The sequence below is a fragment of the Phascolarctos cinereus genome, unplaced genomic scaffold, assembly GCF_003287225.1.
Source record: "Phascolarctos cinereus isolate Bilbo 61053 unplaced genomic scaffold, phaCin_HiC Scaffold_726;HRSCAF=1367, whole genome shotgun sequence".
NCBI lineage: Eukaryota > Metazoa > Chordata > Mammalia > Diprotodontia > Phascolarctidae > Phascolarctos > Phascolarctos cinereus.
Window position 1 is genome coordinate 194,928,760 of NW_027556098.1, and position 20,037 is coordinate 194,948,796.

The 20,037-nt window shown below is 34.6% G+C and overlaps 1 protein-coding gene across 1 annotated transcript in view; it reads right to left on the reverse strand.

The window, feature by feature from the left end:
- PMS1 (PMS1 homolog 1, mismatch repair system component) overlaps nt 1–20,037 on the reverse strand; it is a 109,430-nt gene that overhangs the window by 13,296 nt on the left and 76,097 nt on the right. The window contains 4 exon segments of the mRNA XM_020993536.2: nt 7,309–8,032; nt 8,035–8,206; nt 9,340–9,483; nt 9,860–9,982. Of these exon segments, the coding sequence (XP_020849195.1) occupies nt 7,309–8,032; nt 8,035–8,206; nt 9,340–9,483; nt 9,860–9,982 (1,163 nt within the window).

Below are 20,037 nucleotides of genomic sequence, written 5' to 3' on the forward strand. Positions count from 1 at the left end.
AGCTGATGAAACCACTGAGTGATATAGTAGAGAGGGAGAAGAGACAGGATTCCTTTCCCCTTCCTAGACAGAGCCTTGGAGGACACATCCATGGTTAGCAATCCAGCAAAGGAAAAACTGAGAAGTCAAGCAGGTAGAAGGAGAACTAGTAGTCTCATAGAAACCTAGAAAGAAGAATGTCAAAAAGGAAAGGATGATTGACCATCAAAGGTTGCTTCTACAATGTCAAAGTATTACTCTGTACTTTTTATTTACTCTTTACATGAGTAAAGCAGTTTTTCACAAACTAGGGCATAGAAAGTATTTAAATTAATTAAATTAAATTAGTTAAATTAATTGGTAAAAGATTTAAAACACTGCCTCTTTCACAAATGAATAATTTAATGCTTGAGAGAATTAGAAAAAAAGCTTTGGTTTAATAAAAATGGCTAAAATATGTGTGTAAAGAAAAAGCTTTCACATGAGATTTGAGAAGTTTGGGACAGAAAGTGAATTGTGGCATAAATATAAAGACTTAAATCATCTAGTAAAGGATGTAAGATGATCTCTCTCTATTTACATATATAAATATGTATATGCATGTATAGTCACATCATATATACACATTATTATACACATACACACACATATATATATAAATGGTTGGATGGTTTAAAGAGGACAGAGAAAGAGCTTTTATTTAACAAAAATTAATATTATATGAGTATGAAGAAGCCTTGTAAAGGACAAAAGATTAAGATGGTGAGCAGTTTTGAGAATTTCAAGAGAAGCATGGCTCAGTTCACTGAAAATAACTAGCTTTTTAAAAATCATGTAACTACTTAGAAGCTGAGGGATGATTAAATATGGATTGTTGATTTCATAGAAGGTAAAACAGAAAGGGGAAAGAAGTCTTGCATCTGCCTTGCTATACAAGAAAAGCTGATGAGAGCTAATGGAATGACTCAGAATCCTGGTGAGTGGAGAGTAGGTAAGGCTGGTTGACCTTGCCCAGAGAGAAAAGCTGAGCTGTTTTGAGTTCTGTTGTGACTGGATAGTACAGCATTCCGATAAGTAACTAGCCAGCTGCTCTGGTCTGTACTGCCTAGAGATAACCTGTGTGATGATCTTTGCAGTTCTCTGGCTTAAGAGGGAACTGCTAGCCAATTCAATAATAGAATACTTTTCAAATGCTCTTATAATGGTGAATTATAAGTTGAATGAACTTGTAAACATTGCACTGGAGATAGAGAGGGAAGGAATAAGCATTTATATTGCATCTACTATGAGCCAAGCACTGTGCTTTTTTTTTAAAAAAAGCAAATATTAACTGATTTGATCCTCACCACAACCCTGTTAGGTAGGTGCTATTACTATCATTCTCATTTTTACAGTTGAGGAGACTGAGGTAAAGAAAAGGTAAGCAACTTGCCCAGGGTCACATAGCTAGTAGGTGTCTGAGGCTAATTTGAACTTAGGATCAAGTGTAAAAGAGAAAGAGTTGCCTAACTGGAAGATAGTGAGCTGAAGACAAGCAATTAACAGAGAGGTGGCTTTGTGTGATGCAGATGTTTTCTGAATGATATAAAATCTTGTAGTCCAGAGTTATAAGTCATGCTGAACACAGGGGCTTTTCTCTTGTACTTTTCTGTTAGTTTTCTCTAAGACTGCGTTCATTCTCACTCATAGATACTGAGCATATTAGCAAGAGTGTGAAACCTCGGTTTATAATATGTGGATTGTGATATATCTATTATTTCTGCATTTGTTTAATATGAGTAGTACCTGTGATATTATGATTTCTTTTGCTTTGTGCTAAGCAACTGCTTACGTTTAAGACATCAAAGTATCATCATTGTGAGTAGCTGGTTTGTGTAAATGGAAGTACACCAGTGGGGACCGAGAGCTAAAGTGGATAGGAGGGAGAATGTATTTCCCCCTTAACAGGATTGCCCCTAGGACCCTGATATAGTCTCATGGGTAACTTCATGGTAGTGGTGCTTCTCTAGGAACCTAGACCTAAGTGAGTTATAAGAGAAGGTTGGAGAAAGGCAGCCAGCCCAAAAAGTAAATAGGTGTCCACTTGCCCAGGTATGAGACCCTAATGTGGGGGTTTAGATACCCCATAGACCTCTTAAATCTACATCACAGAATCTTATGTTTCCCTATAGTGGGAAAGGTATTTCTACTATGTTTCCATTGTCTTTAGAATACTGTCAGGATGCAATGGTTCATAGGTAGGAGAGTTTTATGTAGCCTGCAAAAGAATAACCTCAATATTTCTGGAATCATTACCCCCTACCTTCTTCAGACAGCAATTTAAAAAATTTTCTACAGTAAGGTCTTTAATTCCAAGCTGTGAATCATTTCTTCATGATTCTATACATATCCTCAAAAACAAATTTAACCTTAAGACAGAAGATGAAAAGCAAAGTCACTATCCAAAGAGATTTTTTCCCCATTATTCCATACTTACATGGAATATGAATACTCCTTACTTTAATTATAACCTATCTGTGTCTTTTTGCACTTTAATTTTTGTTGACATCTCCCTTTCCACAGATGGGTAATTCCAATAATATCCAAAAAAAAATATGTAGAATATGTAGAAGTCCTAATTCTAGAGCTGCAGAAGGTGATGGAGAATTTGCCTGGGACCAAAGGTAAAAAGGAGAGAAAATGTCCAAATTTCTTTTAGAGACAGATGGAAGATTTGTCACTGAGGAGTTAAATTGTGGGGTTAAACTGGCAATTCTGCTATTTCTAGCAGAGTTCTTATGGTAGATTTACTGCCTTATGGTACATCCCCTGGTGGTGTAGTGGATAAAGCACTGGAGTAAGGAAGACCTGAGTTTAATCTAGCCTCAGACATTTAATAGCTTTATGACCCTGGGCAAGTCACTTAACTTCAATTTCCTTAACTATAAAATAACATCTAAAAGTTATTTTGAGGATCAAATGAGATAATATTTATTTAAAGAGGATCCCAGCACTATCCAATGTAACAATACATTAAAACTAAAACTTATTAAGTGATTCTCATATCAGGACACTGCTTCGAACTGTGGGAAAAACTAAGAGAAGACACAGTACTTGTCTTTAAGGTGTTTATAGTCTAGCAAGACAAATAACAAATGTACACAAATGAGAATATTTTAAATGAGGTAGAAAGTAAAGAGATTTTTTCTGACTAGGGAGGTCAGTGAAGGCTTAATGGAGGAAGTGGTATCTAAAGTGAGAAGGGCAAAAAGAATTTCAGCAGAACGTTTGTGAACTGCTTTTCAACTTTTGGGAAAAGAAAAAAAAGAATAAGTTCTTGGGACAGCATCTACATTAGGGAAATGGAGGAAAAAGAAACATGTAAAGAGTGACCAAAAAGGTAGAAAGAGAACCAGTAGCATGAAGCCGACAAAGGAATGAATTTCAAAGACAGTTATTAGTGACCAATGTCAAATACTGCAGAAGTCACAGGATGAAGGTAAATAAAAAGCCATAGGATTTGGCACAGATAACTGCTCACTCCAAAAAATAACCTACTTCTTAAGGAAACTGAAACAGAGTACTGTTCTATTTGTGTTTGCTGGGATGAGGCTGGAACCATCAGGAGTTGCTACATGGGATCAAAGATCAGTAGTATGAGATAATTGGCTGAGAACTGCATGCTTACAATAAAACTTTATTTCAAGTACACTTAGAGAGAAACTGAAACTGGATGAGTTTCAATTGAGATAAATGGGCCAGGATAAAGGAGGTGATCTCCACATTTAAAGGAATCACATTAAGGGGCAATTATGGAGATGCAGAGGAGAAAAGGAAGAGTACTTAGTGGACAAAGGAGGGGAGAAGAGCTGGTAACTGTATGTTTGTGAGCAGTATTTAATGTTATAGAACCCTCAAACGACTGACACAGGTGTGTTGTACTCAAGAGTTTATATTGGCTTACTCAATCTAAGGGGCATGCACATCACATGGATGATAAAAATTATAACAAATGTTCACATTGCTACTACTGGTGTCTGGACAGATGGCGAGAATGAGACAAAACTAGGGGGAAGGAGACTGGACCTAACAATGTTAACCCAACGGACTGACATATTCACAGAAAATTATATACAACTGTCAGAAAAAGGAAGAAGCTAGGTAGCACAGTGGACAGAGTTCCAGTCCTGGAGTTAGGAAGACCCGAGTTCAAATTCAGCTTCAAAAATTTACTAGCTTTCTAGTTGTTATGAGGATAAAATGCAATAATATTTGTAAAGTGCTTAGCAAAGTGCCTGGCACATAGTAAGCACTATATAAATGTTTATTCCCTACTCTACCCCCCGACAAAGAAGAAGACTGATCATTTAGACAAGCCAAATAATTCTAAAGAGATAAGTTAACTTCTGTGCAATTAGAATTATTTGCTATTTCTTCTATTTCCTCTCCTAGTCCAGTTCTAGCATTCTAGAAATAGGGCAGAGCGATGAAACAGTTGAGCATTTGTGTCCATAGATCTCTTTTATATAGAAAAAGATACATATTTTTTCCTGGGAAGTAAGTTAAATCACAGATTATAAAACTATAGAAGATCCAGGTGAATTTGCATGTTCTTTCTCTTTCCTTTCTATTCACCACTATTGCTACCTCTAGGTAGCCTAATTTATTATTTTTCTCAAATGTATCTACATTGGCTAAAACCTTTCATTAAAAGGTTAACATTTACGTTTCTAGAATTTGCATTTTAGAGAAAATTTTACTTAAAAGTTTTTTTGTAGGTGTTTTTTCTGTTTATCAGGTAAACAAAGTATTTTGATCTACCATTTAGGGAATATGTCTTCTTGCTTTCCGCCCTGTCTCTGGGATTAGACTCATCTTGAAAAAAAGCTTTCAACTGAGATACTCTTGGAACTTTGATCCTGAAACTCCACCATCCTCACTAGTGAGTGTTTCACATGACCCACTACATTACAACCAGCTCTGGCTTTACTCTCCAACCATTTCACCTGCCAACTTACTGCTCCATGTACCCTCTGATTCCTCCCTTTCCCCCAGTCTCTCTCATCTGGAATCAATACTTCCATTGCTACTAGAAAAAGTATGTCAATTTACTCCCCTAACAATCCCTACAACATTCTAAACCGCAATATCCCTCCCATCCTGAACACACACTTTCTTATTTCTGCCACCTTCCCCAATTAAAATGTAGTCTCCTTTAGGATAGGACCTGGATTGTTTTTACTTTGTATCCCTAGTGATTAGCATAGAACCTGGTACATAATAAATGTTATTTCCATCCACTTATTCACGCCTTAAAGCGCCTACTAATTCTTTGGGAGACTTAAGACATTTCCACATTGCTTCTTTCTGGTAAATTAACAATTCTGTAGTAGTACACTATTTTCTAATTTAAAAAATTTTAACTTTATATAGAAAAACTCACAAAATTCCTAAGAGTCCAAGTATATAGCTAAGGAGCAATTTCAGCTGACCTGATAGATTAGTTCCATGGAAGAATTACATTAGTTGAAAAGTTACTTGTCCTTTGGCAGTTTATATAAAGGAAAACACCTTTACTGTAACATTAAATTAAAACCAATTATATACAGAACCTGAACTTGCCTTAAGTGATTTTATTCCCTCAAAGGGAACATATGCATTCTGAAATGTTAAAGCACTACATCATATGCCTTAAGGGGAAAAAAAACAACAAAAACTTTCAGTTTTTCTCCCTACCTAGCTATTAAATAAATGTAGACAAGAAGAAGAAGGAATGAAAGGTTAGGTTAAAATTTATATTATACAAGACCGAAACTGAAAAGATACATGTTGGCTCTAAAGGAAAGCAACTTTTTCTCTCACTTTGGTACCCTGTCCTGATTTTATAGAATTAATTTCTAAGAAAAGTCAGCTTTCTAACTTAGGAGTTTGATCATTAGCCAATGATCTAGGAGGACTCTCCATGCCAGCACTCTCATGAAAAGAGCTCACAGGATAAAAAAAGATCTTTCTTATTATCACTGAGATGTCTTGGGACACTTTAACAAATGGATATATACCTACAATATAGAAAGATGAATAGGAGAGAATAAAAACTTAAAAGGAAGTATTTATTGGATTCTAGTAATTTTTTACTAAAATATTGGATGCCAGTGACTGCTACACAAAGAACAGATAGGATAAAGTGGAGTTTTTGATTCTCACAAATATTTATACAGAGATTTTTAAAACACTGAAACATAGAAAAAGGAGAATGAGTAAAATAGTGACTGTCTTTTAATACCAGGGTTTGTCTTTTTTCTGTGAATTTTATTCATAATAAATATTTAGAGTGTGCCATATATATGTTTGTGTAGATGTATACACAAATGTATATATACACATACATACACATGTATATACACATATAAGTATTTGTATATGCATGTACCTTAAACCACCAGGTGGGGAAAAATATTTCAAACATTTTATTTCCAAATATTTGGCTATATGTGAACATCTTGATATTAGAAAAGGCAAATCTAGTAATACATCTGAAGTATTCATTTTCTGTTGTGTTGCATTATACAAAATATGCTATGCCTATTTAAATCAGAGGTTCTTGGGGTCTATGAACTTTTAAAAACTATTCTGACAACTGTATTTCATTACAATTGGTTTCCTTTGTAATTCTGAATTTAATTGATGCATTTAAAAACATTATTCTGAGGAGTACATAGGCTTCACCAGACTGCCAAAGAGGTCTACAACACAAAAAAAGGTTAAGAACTTCTGTTCTAAATCAATTAAAATACCATGCCATTTTATTTTTTAAATATTTGCTCTGGTCATCTAATTTGAAAATTGTGATTTCTGTGCTCAGTCATAATGAGTAGCTACTATTCAGAGACTGATAAATAGAACTATTGATTTATTATTTTAAAAGTTTCTAATTTTGATAATATAAAATATAATTAAGCCAGAATTACACTACATCATGCAATTATATAGAATATTGTGAAATTAACTCTTTTGAGTTGTCTAGATTAGTGCACATGTCTAGTCCTAGTGAAATGATAAGTCATTTAAGTAAAACAAATAACAAAGAAAGTGATGCTTTTAAATTGAAAAGCAGAATGGAAAACCTCCAACATCAAACTTAAATCAGATAATAGTAAGGGCCTGCACCAAATAAAAAATGAAAGTTAGAAACAAAGTAATGCAGGAAGGGATTCTAGACATGCCAGAAAATCATTTTCCATTTTCTTTTTTTTATAAGTAATTAATATTTATTTTATTTTTTTACCTAATGAGTCATATAGAATGGAAACAACTAAGTATTCTAGTCACATCTAAGATCTAGAAACTTACTTCATTCTTTCCTCTTCACTCAATGTCTTCCACAGTTCTTCAATTTGTACTGTCATATCCTCTACATGTGCCTTTGAATTTTCACTGAGAAATTTTGAACGCTGATCTTGAATAAAAAGGGCTCTTGCTGAAATGGGCTTCTTAATTACTCGGTTGCTAATTAAATCATAGGCTGTAAGCTGCCCAAATTTGTCATCTATCACATTTGATTTCTTTTTATTGGGGCTTTTACTGGGACTCTTCTGTTTAGGATTTTGTTGATTACTGTTTATATTTACATCAGATGATAAATCTTTTGCTGGTGGCACAAATATTTTCACAGGTTCAATGTTCTTTCCTACTGAATTTTTAAGAGCAGTTCCCTTGCTCCAGTCATCTGCACAGATTTCAAAAGATGTTTCAGGTGCTGCTGCTTCTTCATTTTTTTCCATCTCATTAATAGGACAATCTCCACTGCCATTTATAGACTGAATGTGCTTTAGAGCATCTAGATTAAATGTTTCACTATGTTGGCCCTGTTTATCCTTACATGATGAAATATTATTTACGAAGATGTCTTGACATGTATCTTGATTTGCCTTATCAGTGCTAGAAATTTCACCCTTGAAACCATGAGAATTATCATGACAAATTATCTGATGCTTTAAGCAGACATCAGTGTTATTTCCTGATTCACAATTTTGCATGTCATGCTGGAATGAAAAGGTTGAAATATCAACATTGGATAACTATTTCCAGATGATTCCATTTCATTAACATGCACATCTGTTAGTACTGTTCTGTTAACAGCCATGTCAACTGAGGAAACATCTGCTTTATTATTTTCACGAGAATTTGTACTAGGTAGAGGTCCATACCGTGATGTCAACACATTTTCAACAGCAATTAAAACAGATTCCTAAAAACAAAAGTCATCAAATGTTAGAATAAATCATTTATAAAATAATTAATAGATGTGTAGGAAACATGACAAAAATAAGAAAACATCTGTATATAAACCTGCAGTTACAGAATGATTCTACAAACCCCATTTTCATATGACCGCTCTGTTTTACCTTTCAACTTATACATTAGATGCATTTAGGCATCAAAAATTATAGAAAGTTCAGTATGACTAACTATACAAACATAAATCAGTAGGTCATTTCACAGGCCAGGCAGCCCAGTACTTTGTTTTTGATAATGACACTAAAGGATGTTTTATATAAGGGCATTATTACTTATCATAACATCCACAGAAAAAGTTAAGAATTTAGCTCAGCAGCCATCCCTAGGGTTCTCTAATAACTTGTTATGGATAAATAAATTTTACATAAGTCTTCTTGAATCTATTTGTATTTTTCAAGCTACAATTGGTCTTTGGGGTAATGAGTTCCATAAATTTAATACTTCTTTTCATAAAATTAATTTATTTCTTTTTAGTTTTCAACATTCACTTCTACGAGCTTTTGGGTTTTAAATTTTCTCCCCCTCTTTCCCCAAGGTGGCATGCAATCTGTTATAGGCTCTACATATACATTCTTAGTAAACATTTTCACATAAGTCATATTGTAAAGAAGAACTAGAATGAATGGGAAGAACCATGAGAAAGAAGAAACAAAACAAAACAAAAAGAGAAAGCAAATAGTATGCTTTGATCTGCATTCAGACTCCAATACTTCCTTTTATTTATACTAAACCTATCTTTTTCAAACTTTAAAGGGTACCTTCTTCCCCATGTCATTTCTTTTCCTTATCTTCTCCTTCCCTCATTTATCATCTTTTATCTTTTTCCTTCCCTTTCTTAATATGGAGCACAGAAAGGTTTGCAGGCAGAGCGGATGAAGGGGTAAAAGAAAACTGTGAAATTATGTCAAGGAGGTCAAACTTGGCCTCAATCTCTCTAAATTCCAGGATCTGGTGAAATAAGTCATTCTAGTCATGTCTTTCAGGAGTTTATAAACTTCAATCAAATTCTTCCTCAGATTTCATCTTTCCACACCTAAGAGTTAACATAAATTAGCATGAAGAATATATATGAAATTATGTTACCTTATTTTGTAATAATACTTGACTTTTATCAGGTGTTAAATTTACATCCACATCAGCTGCAGGTACAACAATTTTCACGAAGAAGACTGGATAAGAACGAGTTGACTCTTTCAGGCATTTCTCATTGTAGTAGTGTCGAATTAACTACAAATGTATGTAGCAAATTTAAGTTAGAGTTAACTGGAAAATAGAGAAGGTGACACCAATTTAAACATAATGAGCGCAGAACATATTTATCAAAGAAAGTGAAGTGATGGCAGACAAAACACGAAGGGGCAATTTCTATTTTAAAATTCCTTTACAGACTTTGAATTGTTTATGAAAATTTAAACAAACAAATATGATCAGAGAAAATCCAATATCCCAAAGCACTAGCTTCATGATTCAAAGGAAGTTTGTATTTTTTTTTAAAGAATTCTAGTCCCCATAAAAAAAGACTTAGTCTCTGTTTGTAAATGAAAATATATCTAGTTTTGATTCTTGTACCAGCTTATTTTTAAATTTTCCAAAATGTGGTTACCTTTAAGATGTCCTTTTGATGTACTGGTCGATTATTTATAAAAATAAAACTCCTTTCTGGGGTTGAAAGATTTGTCAAGGAATGATCAGAGTCAAGCTTTGGAAGAAATCCACTCAAATAAATCTAAAATTTTAAGAAAAAGTAAAATATTAATTGAAAAGTAAGTCATATGCAATTTTGTTAATAAAGATGACCTCTGAAATAGGATAAGGATTGTGGTAGGGACTGGACCTGTGATTTCTTCAATATAAGTAACTCCCAGATGAAGAAGCTCCCTCTACAATTGCAAGATGGCACTTCCTCTGCAATTCCTAGTCTTATAGCAGGGGTTCTTAGCCTTTTTTGTATCATGGATTCCTTTGGTAGTCTGGTGAAACCTTTGCACCCTTTCTCAGAATGTTTTTTAAATGTATAAAATACATAGGATTACAAAGGAAACCAATTATATTGAAACACAGCTATCACAAAAATTTTTGAGCATAGGTTAATGATTTACTAAATACACCAAAAAATACAAAGGAATTTGAAATAATAGTTGAGAAGCAACTATATGCTGTATATATAATATATAGTCGCACGCACGTGTTTGTGTGTGTGTATAGGACTATATACTCCCCTCTTCTCCCTTCCTCATCTAGGCCCTTGGGGAGAGTTAGCCTTTTAACAACCTCTTTTAGAGTCAGCTTCTTTCCCCAATTTTATTATATAAATAATATAAGGGGGTAGTTGATGATATGTAATTATTTATACATATGTATATATACATATATACATTTTTATGAAACTAGTTAACTATACAGTTAAATATACATAATTATGTATACATATAACTATGTATATAATTATAGAACTAACTATATACATATACACGACACAGACACACACAAACTGCCCACCCCACAAAACCAAAATACAACAGCTTCATTTATAGCCTTAGTTCCAATATTTTCATGACTAGGGACATATGACATAACTTTGATCACTGGGTTCAATATGTTCAATTTTATGTTTTCTTTCCCTTATGTCATTCCTTTCATTACCATCTTTGCTTTCTTTGCCTTTCTTCTTCTCTTACCCTATACCCTTCTCTCTCTCTCTTTCTCTATCTCTCTTGATGAAAAACAGAAGGTTGCTGACAGAGGGGAGAAGGAAGGCCAAGAGCAATATTAAACATTATGTTAAACATGAATGAATGCATGAAAAAGCACTCATTGAACGTGGTATTAATTTCCCTCAGTCTGTACACATTTTTTCTAAAGATCTTCTTGGTTATGAAATTAAAAAGTTAAAAATCCTAAACATAAACATTTATCAATTATCACTCTTAAACAAAATCTTCTGCCTCTTTCCTTGTCATCTTCCCATCTATATACAGAATGTGGGAATAGTCAGGAAAAAAAATGCAAAGCTTGTTTCTATATTTATTACGTGTCATTTGAATTTTGAGCACCTGTAAGGCAACAGCCAACTTGTAAAATAATAATCTTTCAGAATTTTTGTTTAATTTTCAGAGTCTCTTGGAACACTTAATAAAATTAACCACTTGTTCACTTTAACTTTTAAATTAAGTTAATGAGTTAGACATTCCATTTGTATAGCCATATTCACGTTTGCATTTTTGTTTTTAATACTTCCAGAGTAGCTATAGGTTTGAAGTAAGGGGAGACTTCAGGGAAAGATGACTACAGAGAAGACAAGGAAGAAGGGGCATGGGAAAAAACCCTTGCTCTATCCATTCAATTCAAATTTAGTCCCCTGGCTGACAAGGCTCTGGTTGTAGACTAGGCACACTCATCTTACTCATCTCTTCCAATATTATCTTGCCAATTCTTCACTCTGGCTGTCCCTGGCAGCCCAATAGTCTTCTACTCTCACATCTGATCAGGCCTGCCTCCATGCTACCCAAGTAAATTCCGTGAGGGCTGGTTAAGCTTTCAATTTTTCTTTGTATTTCCAAAGTTTAGTACGGTGCCTGGTACACAGTAAGTGCTTAATAAGTTCTTGGTCACTGACTGATGGTCTCCCTCACCCATATTTTCCGATTAAAAAATTAGCCTTCTTGTGTCTCTGCCTTCCATGATGACAGCAAGACAACTTAATAAATAACTTAATATGCACTAATGGAAGAAGGCTTAGACAGAGAGTATCTCCTTCCTCCAGGAGCTTCTCCCAAGAAACAAGTGAATTGTAGTTCTGGCTTTTCAAAAATAGTTCTCCTGACATTAATTGTAAATTTCTGACTAAATAGAAGAGTGGCTTAATAAAGAAGCTGTTTCTGGATAAGCAGAAGGATCTTAAGGCACCTTACAAAACACACTGTGTGGGCTGCCACCTAAGTATAAGGGTGTCCCTGAGGTTGCAAAAAAGTTTAAGTGTTTAGGGATATGCATTACGCATTACTTCTTTTAGACCGCTAAGTGCATTATTGTTTCTGTGCCAAATTTCACCAATTAGTGAAAATAAATAAATAAATCCACATCATCCATTACAAATGATACTACTTAATTCATTGTAAAATTTCACAGTACTTATAAATGGTAGTTCAATTTATAAGGTAACATGAGATATCTCTGTAGCACCTGCTGAGCAGTAGGGTGAGGCTGCTGGGTCTTTGAAAGATTTACAAGGTTTATGAATTTCCAAAAAAGACTCTACCTCTGAAAAGATAATTAGTAAATTTTAAAAACAGTATTTCATTTTCTTCCTTTTGTCTAATTAATCGAAAAAATTATAATTTACTTTAAGCATAAAAAACATATGGTTGAGGCTAATCTTAACATTATAATATTTAATTCATAATACTGAAGTTATATAAAAGGTGAAACAGAAATAAATTGGAAAATAAAGAGGCATGGAAAATAAACTGAAGCAACTATCAAATCAAAATTTCTTTGGGGAAAAGAGTTTTATGTGGCTGGCTGAAATGTGTTCACTTTACAATTCGCAATTCTTCATTAAGAAAATACACCAATTTTGGCAAAAATATTTACCTACAGTAAGGAAATTTCAAGGAATGTGTTTCTAATTTAAAAAAGATTTAAAGCAAATTAGTATGACTTCTATAGGTTCTCTGCCTATGAACAAGCAGGCTGAAGTGATTTTGCTGAATACAGTGGAAATTTAAACCAGAAAGAATCCTAGCAGAGTGATATATGCACAGCTTATAAACTATCTCTGTGTAAATAGAAAAGGAAATGCAGCAACTTTCAGTTAAACATGGAGGGACTTAAAAAGACAAATTCAAATAATATATAAAGTGAAAATCAGGCTAGGTTACAAAGGAGAAAAAGAAACATCAGATGAGAAAAAACCAAATAAGACAAAAAATAAGATATAGTCTGCTAAGGACATAAAAGACAATATGATGTTTTATTAAATAATTATTTATTAACAAAGAGTAAATCTAAGCAAAAATTTTTATTACTTGGTATGCAGAAAAACTTGATTATAAGAGACATAGAAGGGCAGACAGACTCTTAATGTCTTAACTGTCTATGATCAGAGTAACTCCTAATGTGCCCAAGTGTAAAGTTAAATAACTGGATACCATTTTAAAATACCAGAGGTGTTCAAGTCAACAGAGCTCAGGACGAGCAGCAAAATTTGTGTAAGGAATTGGTAAAAAATTACAGGACTCCGAGAAATACTCTACAATTGGAAAAATTCAAATATTCTGCTCATATTTGAAAGATTAATTTTAAAAACTCTTCCAATAAGATCCTGTTCTACTGCCTCACTACTGTAAGGAACTGACCTTCTTCCTCCCCAGGTTTTTGAAGGCTATGGTAGCAAGCACACAGTCTGGCAAGTTCTACAAAGCTAGAGAGGCTTCAAGTATAGTCCTTGTGATGGATGGACTATACCTTGTTGGAGGATCTGCTTTTCTAAGTTAAGAGAGGCTCAGTAGTTGGTTGGGCCAGGGAATGATGAGTTTTTGGTCAGAAAAATTCTTGAAGACTATATACTAAGTCAGAGAGAGATTGCAATCTCTGTCAATAGAGGGAGTGCCCACACTGATAAATTTATACATCCTTGAAGTACTGCAGTATAAGTAACTTGTAAATTGTAGACTAGTCAGTCAGCTTAACCTGAGAAGACAACCAGGAAGAAAAAAAGTTTATAATATTTAAACTGAAAGGCAAGAAATACTAATATCAAGGAGTCCATTAAAAAAAATACTGCATTAGAAGGGCCCTCAGAGAATATCTAATCCAACCTGTATTTGACCAGGGCACCTTAACCAAATACCTGGCAAGTGGTTACCCAGCCTTTGTGTTAAATAATCCTCAGAAAGGGGGAACCCACTATTTCTTGATGGGAAGATGTAAATTAAATTATGACTTGTTAGGAACAAAAGTCACTTAGGTACTAAGAGAAATTCTCTATAATTCAATTATTGAAAATCTTTCCTTTCCTAAGTTATATCCTTTAAAATCAGCAGAAAGAAAGAACATTCAAGGGGCAGCTAGGGGAGCAGTGGATAGAGCTCTGGCCTTGGAGTCAGGAGGCCCTGAATTCAAATCTGACCTCAGACACTTGATGCTTACTAGCTGTGTGACCCTGGGCAAGTCACTTAACACTGACTGCCCCAGGAATGGAAGGAAGGAAGGAAGGAAGGAAGGAAGGAAGGAAGGAAGGAAGGAAGGAAGGAAGGAAGGAAGGAAGGAAGGAAGAAAGGAAGGAAGGAAGAACATTTGAACCAGATTTCTCACTTCCGCTAGGATGTGAAAATTTCCACAGGGATGGCTTGACACTGGCTCTCCTGCTGGTTAATACAGCCTAGAAGGCAAAGCATTTAAAAAGTAGGTATCCACTACTGTTGCAAGTTTACCCTGGTCCCTCAAAGGATGACTCACAACAGGGTGGGGTAGTTCTGGTCCCAGACCACTTAGGGAAATGAGCTGGGATGAGGGAAAAAGGGTATCTATGATGATGGATCCTTTCCCTCTCCTGAATTGCAACAGATTTCTGTCCAGGAAACAAGGTAGGGATGAGGCATGAGGATGGCTCTTACCTCCCGTCCTCTTTTATATTGGGACCTTGCTTTTTACTTGGCTGAGATAACTCAGCCCATTTGACACGAACTCTTACTCAATTCTCTTTATCTCAAAATCCCTTGATGTCATCTCTCCCATTCTCTTCCTTTCCTTTAGTCTCTGACAAAGAGATGACCCTTTGGCTTGCTGAGGCTAACCCCTCTATATGTACACTTGATTCTATTGCCTTATGTCTTCAGATTATCTTCTCAATTGTTCCCTCTACCCACAGGTTTGTTCTCTATTGCCTTTAAACATGTTCAAGTTTCCCCTACCCTTAAAAAACCTTCACTTTACTCTATTACCCCTTCAAGAAATTATCCTCTATGTCTCTGACCTTTCTCAGGCCAAGTTCTTGAAAAAAAATATCTTTATTACATGTCTTCCCATTCTCTATTAACACTCACTTCTCAATTCTTTGCAACCTGCCTTCCAACATCACTATTCTCCCCAAAGTTGACAATGATCTATTTTTAAAATTTTATTTGTGGTTCTAAATTCCATTCCTCCACCCTTCCTCCCCCATCCACTGAAAAGGCAAGAAAAATGAAACCCATTATAAATATGTATAGTCAAGTAAAACAAATTCCTGCCTTATCCATGTCCAAAAAAATATATGCTTCAATTTGCACACTGAGTCCATCACCTCTCCTTTCATCATGAGTACTCTGGAAACTGTGGATGGTTGGTTCCATCCTGCTGGTCAGAGTTCCTAAGTTTTCAAAGTTGTTTGTCTTTATAATGTTGTTGTTACTGTATAAGATGTTCTCCTGGTTCTGCTCACATCATTTTCATCAGTTCATAGAGGAGGTTTTTTTCTAAAACTATCCCCTTCATCATTTCTTATAGTTCAATTGCATTCCATCACATACATACACCATAACTTGTTCAGCCATTTCCCAATTGATGGGAACCTCCTCAGTTTACAACATATGTAGATATTAGTCTTCTTCATCTTTCTTTATGGGGTACAAAAGTAGTAGTAGTATAGCTAGGTATTCAGAGTTTAATAACTTTTTGGATATAGATCTAAATTGATTTCCAGAAATTCTGGCCCTCTTGACCACTCCACCAACAGTACATTACTGTACTGGGTTTTTCTTTGTTTTGTTTTTCCCCAAAGCCCCTCTAGCACCTGTCATTTTCCTTTTCTGTCAGCTTTGCCAATTTGATGGGAGGTGGTATCTCAGAGTTGTTTTAATTTGCACTTGGCTGATTTTTAAGAGCCTTTTAAAATGTGACTAATGATAGCTTACATTTCTTCCTCTGAAAACTATCTATTCATACCCTTTCACCACTTTATCAATTAGGGAATGACTCATTCTTATAAATTTGAATCTGTTCCCTTTATCTTAGAAATGTGACCTTTAACAGAGAAATTTTCTGCCAAGATTTTTTTTCTGTAATTTCTTGCTTTTCTTCTACTGTTGGCTGTAATGGTTTTGTTTGTGCAAAAACTCTTTAATTTCATAAAATCAAAATTATCCATTCTACCTACTGAAACCATTTCTATCTCCTGTTTGGTCATCTATGGTCCTTGTCCTTACATATGGCAGGTACTTTCTTCTATGTTTTAATTCACTTATGGTATCAGCCTTTATGTCTAAATAATGTACCCATTTGGAGCTTGTCTTGGCAAAACATGTGAGATGTTGATCTATACCTAGTTTCCGCCAGACTGCTTTCCAGTTTTCCCAACAGTTTTTGTCAAAGAATGAGTACTTGTTCCAATAGCTGGCATCTTTAGGTTTATCAACAATATTTGGGTTTAGTAGATACTGTGTTCATTTGCTTCTGCATATTGTACACCTAATCTGTTCCACTAATCAATCTCTTTATTTCTTACCCGGTACTAAATTGTGTTTTAAAACAATTATAGCTTTGTTATTATAGTTTGAGACCTAGTACTGCCAGGCCCCCTTCTTCCCACTTTTTTTTTTCATCAATTACCTTGATATTCTTGACCTTTCATTTTTTCAGATGAATCTTGTTACTATTTTTTTCTAGATCTCCAAAGTAAGCCTTTGGTAGTGTGAATGGTGTGATTTAGGTAATACTGTCACTTTTATTATATTGGCCTGGCCTATTTATAAGCAATTATTTAGATGTCTTTATTTGTGTAAAATATATTTTGTAATTATGTTCACATAGTTCCTGTGTGAGTCTTGGCAGAGAGACTCTCAAACACTTTATACTGTCATTAATTATTTTAAATGGAATTTCCCTTTCTATCTTTCCTGCTGGTCTTTGTTAGTAATATACAGAAATGCAGATGATTTGTGTGAATTTATTTCATATCCATCAACTTTGCTTAAGGTGTTAATTATTACAATTAGTCTTCTAGTTCAAACTCTAGCATTCTCTAAGTAAATCATCTTATAATCAGCAAAAGTGATAATTTTGTTTCCTCTTTACTTTATTCCTTCATTCTCTTTTTCTTGTCTTGCTGCTTTAGCTGGTATTTCTAGCACTATCTTGAATAAGAATAGTAATAATGCACATCCTTGCTTTACTCCTGATCTTATGGAAAGGCCTCTAGCTAACCTCCATTACAGATAATGCTGGTTCTTGGTTTTAGATCGATATAATTTATCATTTTAGGGAAAGTCTCATTTACTCCTATGTTTTCTAGCATTTATATCAGGAAAGAGTGTTGTGTATTGTCAGTAGCTTTTTATCTATTTATATAATCATATGATTTTTGTTGTTTTTGTTATTTATGTTGTCAATTATGCTTATACTTTTCCTAATACCAAACCAGCTCTGCATTCCTGGTACAAAACCTTACCCAAGAAACTAATACCCTCAAAGTTAGAATTGACCAAACAGAAGCTAATGATTCCATGAGAAATCAAGAAAAATTAAAACAAAATCTAAAGGGTAAAAAAAATACAAGAAAATATGAAGCACAGGGAAAAAAATGACTTGGAAAACATATCAATGGGGATAATTCAATAATTACCGGGCTATCTGAAACCATAACAAAAAAAATCTAGATCGTATTTCATGAAATCATTAAAGAAAACGGTTCAGCTGTCTTAGAATAAGAAAGCAAAATAGAAATAGAAAGAATCCACCAATTACTTCTTGAAAGGAACTCAAAATGAAAATTCCTGAGAATATTATAGCAAAATTCAGAGTTCCTAGGCATAGAAAAAATACTACAAGCAGTCAGCAAGAAAGAATTCAAATGTCAAAGAGATACATTCAGGATCATATAAGATGTAGTAGCCACCAAAGTAGCAGAGAGCTTGCAATGATCTTCTAGAAAATAAAGGATATAGGCTTAGGACTAAGAATATGTTCCCCAATAAAACTGAGTATAAACCTTTAGTGAAATAGAGGGCTTCCGAGTATTTTTTGAGGAAAAGGTCAGAGCTGGGCAGAAAATCGGACATATAAGCACAGGACTGAGGAGAAGCACAGAAAAGTAATTATGGGCGTGCAATCATAAGGGACCAAACAAGGTTAAACTGTTTACATTGTTATATAGGGAGATCATACATGTAGCCCCTCAGAACTTTGTAATTATTAGAGGTCATATAGGGAATTTAGAGTAGAGGTAAATCTATTATGTTTTGATGAACTTAAAGAAAAAGAATGGAAAGGATGGAGAAGAAGAATACACTGGGAGACGGAGGAAGGGAGAAAAATTATGCCACATACATGGATTGTGCAAGTAGACATGTATACAACAATGAAGAGGCATTGATTGGGAGGGGGAGGGAGTGGGTGACACTTGAACCTAACTCTCATCTAAACTAGTCAAAGGAGATAAGAATACATATAAATGTACATACACAGCCAAATACCAAAATATATTTAAGATGATAGGAAAACAGATGGGAAAGGAATTACAGGAAATAGGAGGAGGGAATAAGAGAAAAGAGCACCTGCAGCCTGGAGGCCACTTGTGGCCTTCTAGGTCCTTGGGTGAGGCCTTTTGACCAAGTCCAAGTTTTATAGAACATATCTTTTTATTAAAGGGATTTGTTCTGTGAAGTTTGGATTCAGTCAAAGGGCCACCCCTGGATTAGACAGAAGCAAAATAAACTTCTAAACAGGGATAGATAAGAGAAAGAAGAGTATAAGATGTAATCAGCTACAAAATGGAAAAGGACAGAATGGATTAGAAACCAAAATCCAAACTGGAATCCAAAAATATGTTGCCTACAAGAAACACACTTGAAATCGAAATACACATACAGAGTTAAAATAAGGGGCAGGAGCAGAATCTCTTTTGCTTCAGCTGAAGTAAAAAAAGGCAAAGATAGCAATCACGATCACAAAAAAAAAGCAACAGCAAAAACAGACCTAACTAAAAGAAATAAAAAAGGAAGTTAAATTGTGCTAAAAGTTTCCACTGACAATGAATTAATATCAATATTAAACATCTATGTGTCAAATGGCATAGCATCTAAATTCTTTAAGGAAAAATTAAATGAATTGACAGTAAAACCTTAGTAGTGGGAGGCTTCAATTTACCCCTCTTGGACCTATATAAATCTAACCAAAAAAAGAGAAAAGAAATGAAAGGTCCTAAACAGAATTTTTTAAAAGTTAGATATGATAGACCTCTGGAGAGTAATGAATCAGAAAAAAAAAAGGGATATATTTATCACCAAATGTGGGTAGAATCTGAGCTTCTGTCCTGGGACCTCTTCTCTTCTCTACCTATAATATTGTGCCTGCTATCATCAGCTCCAACGGATTCAATTACAATCTCCATACAAATGATTCTCCTATCTACTTATCCAACTCTAGCATCTCTCCTGATCTCCAGTCTTGCATCTCCATATAGTTATTAGATATCTCTAACTGTATATCCATTGGTATCTTAAACTCAATGTGTCATTATCTTTCTATTCCAACCCTCCCTGCCTCCTAATTAATTTATTAATTTTTAGGATACCACCATACTCCAAATAACAGACTTGAAACTTAGGTGTCATCCTATACTCCTTACTCTCTCTCTGTCTCCCCTGTCTAATCTCTTGTATTTGCCCACTTATCTCCTCTGACTGCTACCACCCTGTTGCAGACCCTCAATATCAGGACTACTGCAGTAGCCTTTTGATAAGCATCCCTGGCTCAAGTCTCTCCCCACTCCAGTCCATCCTCCACTATCAAAATGATCTACCT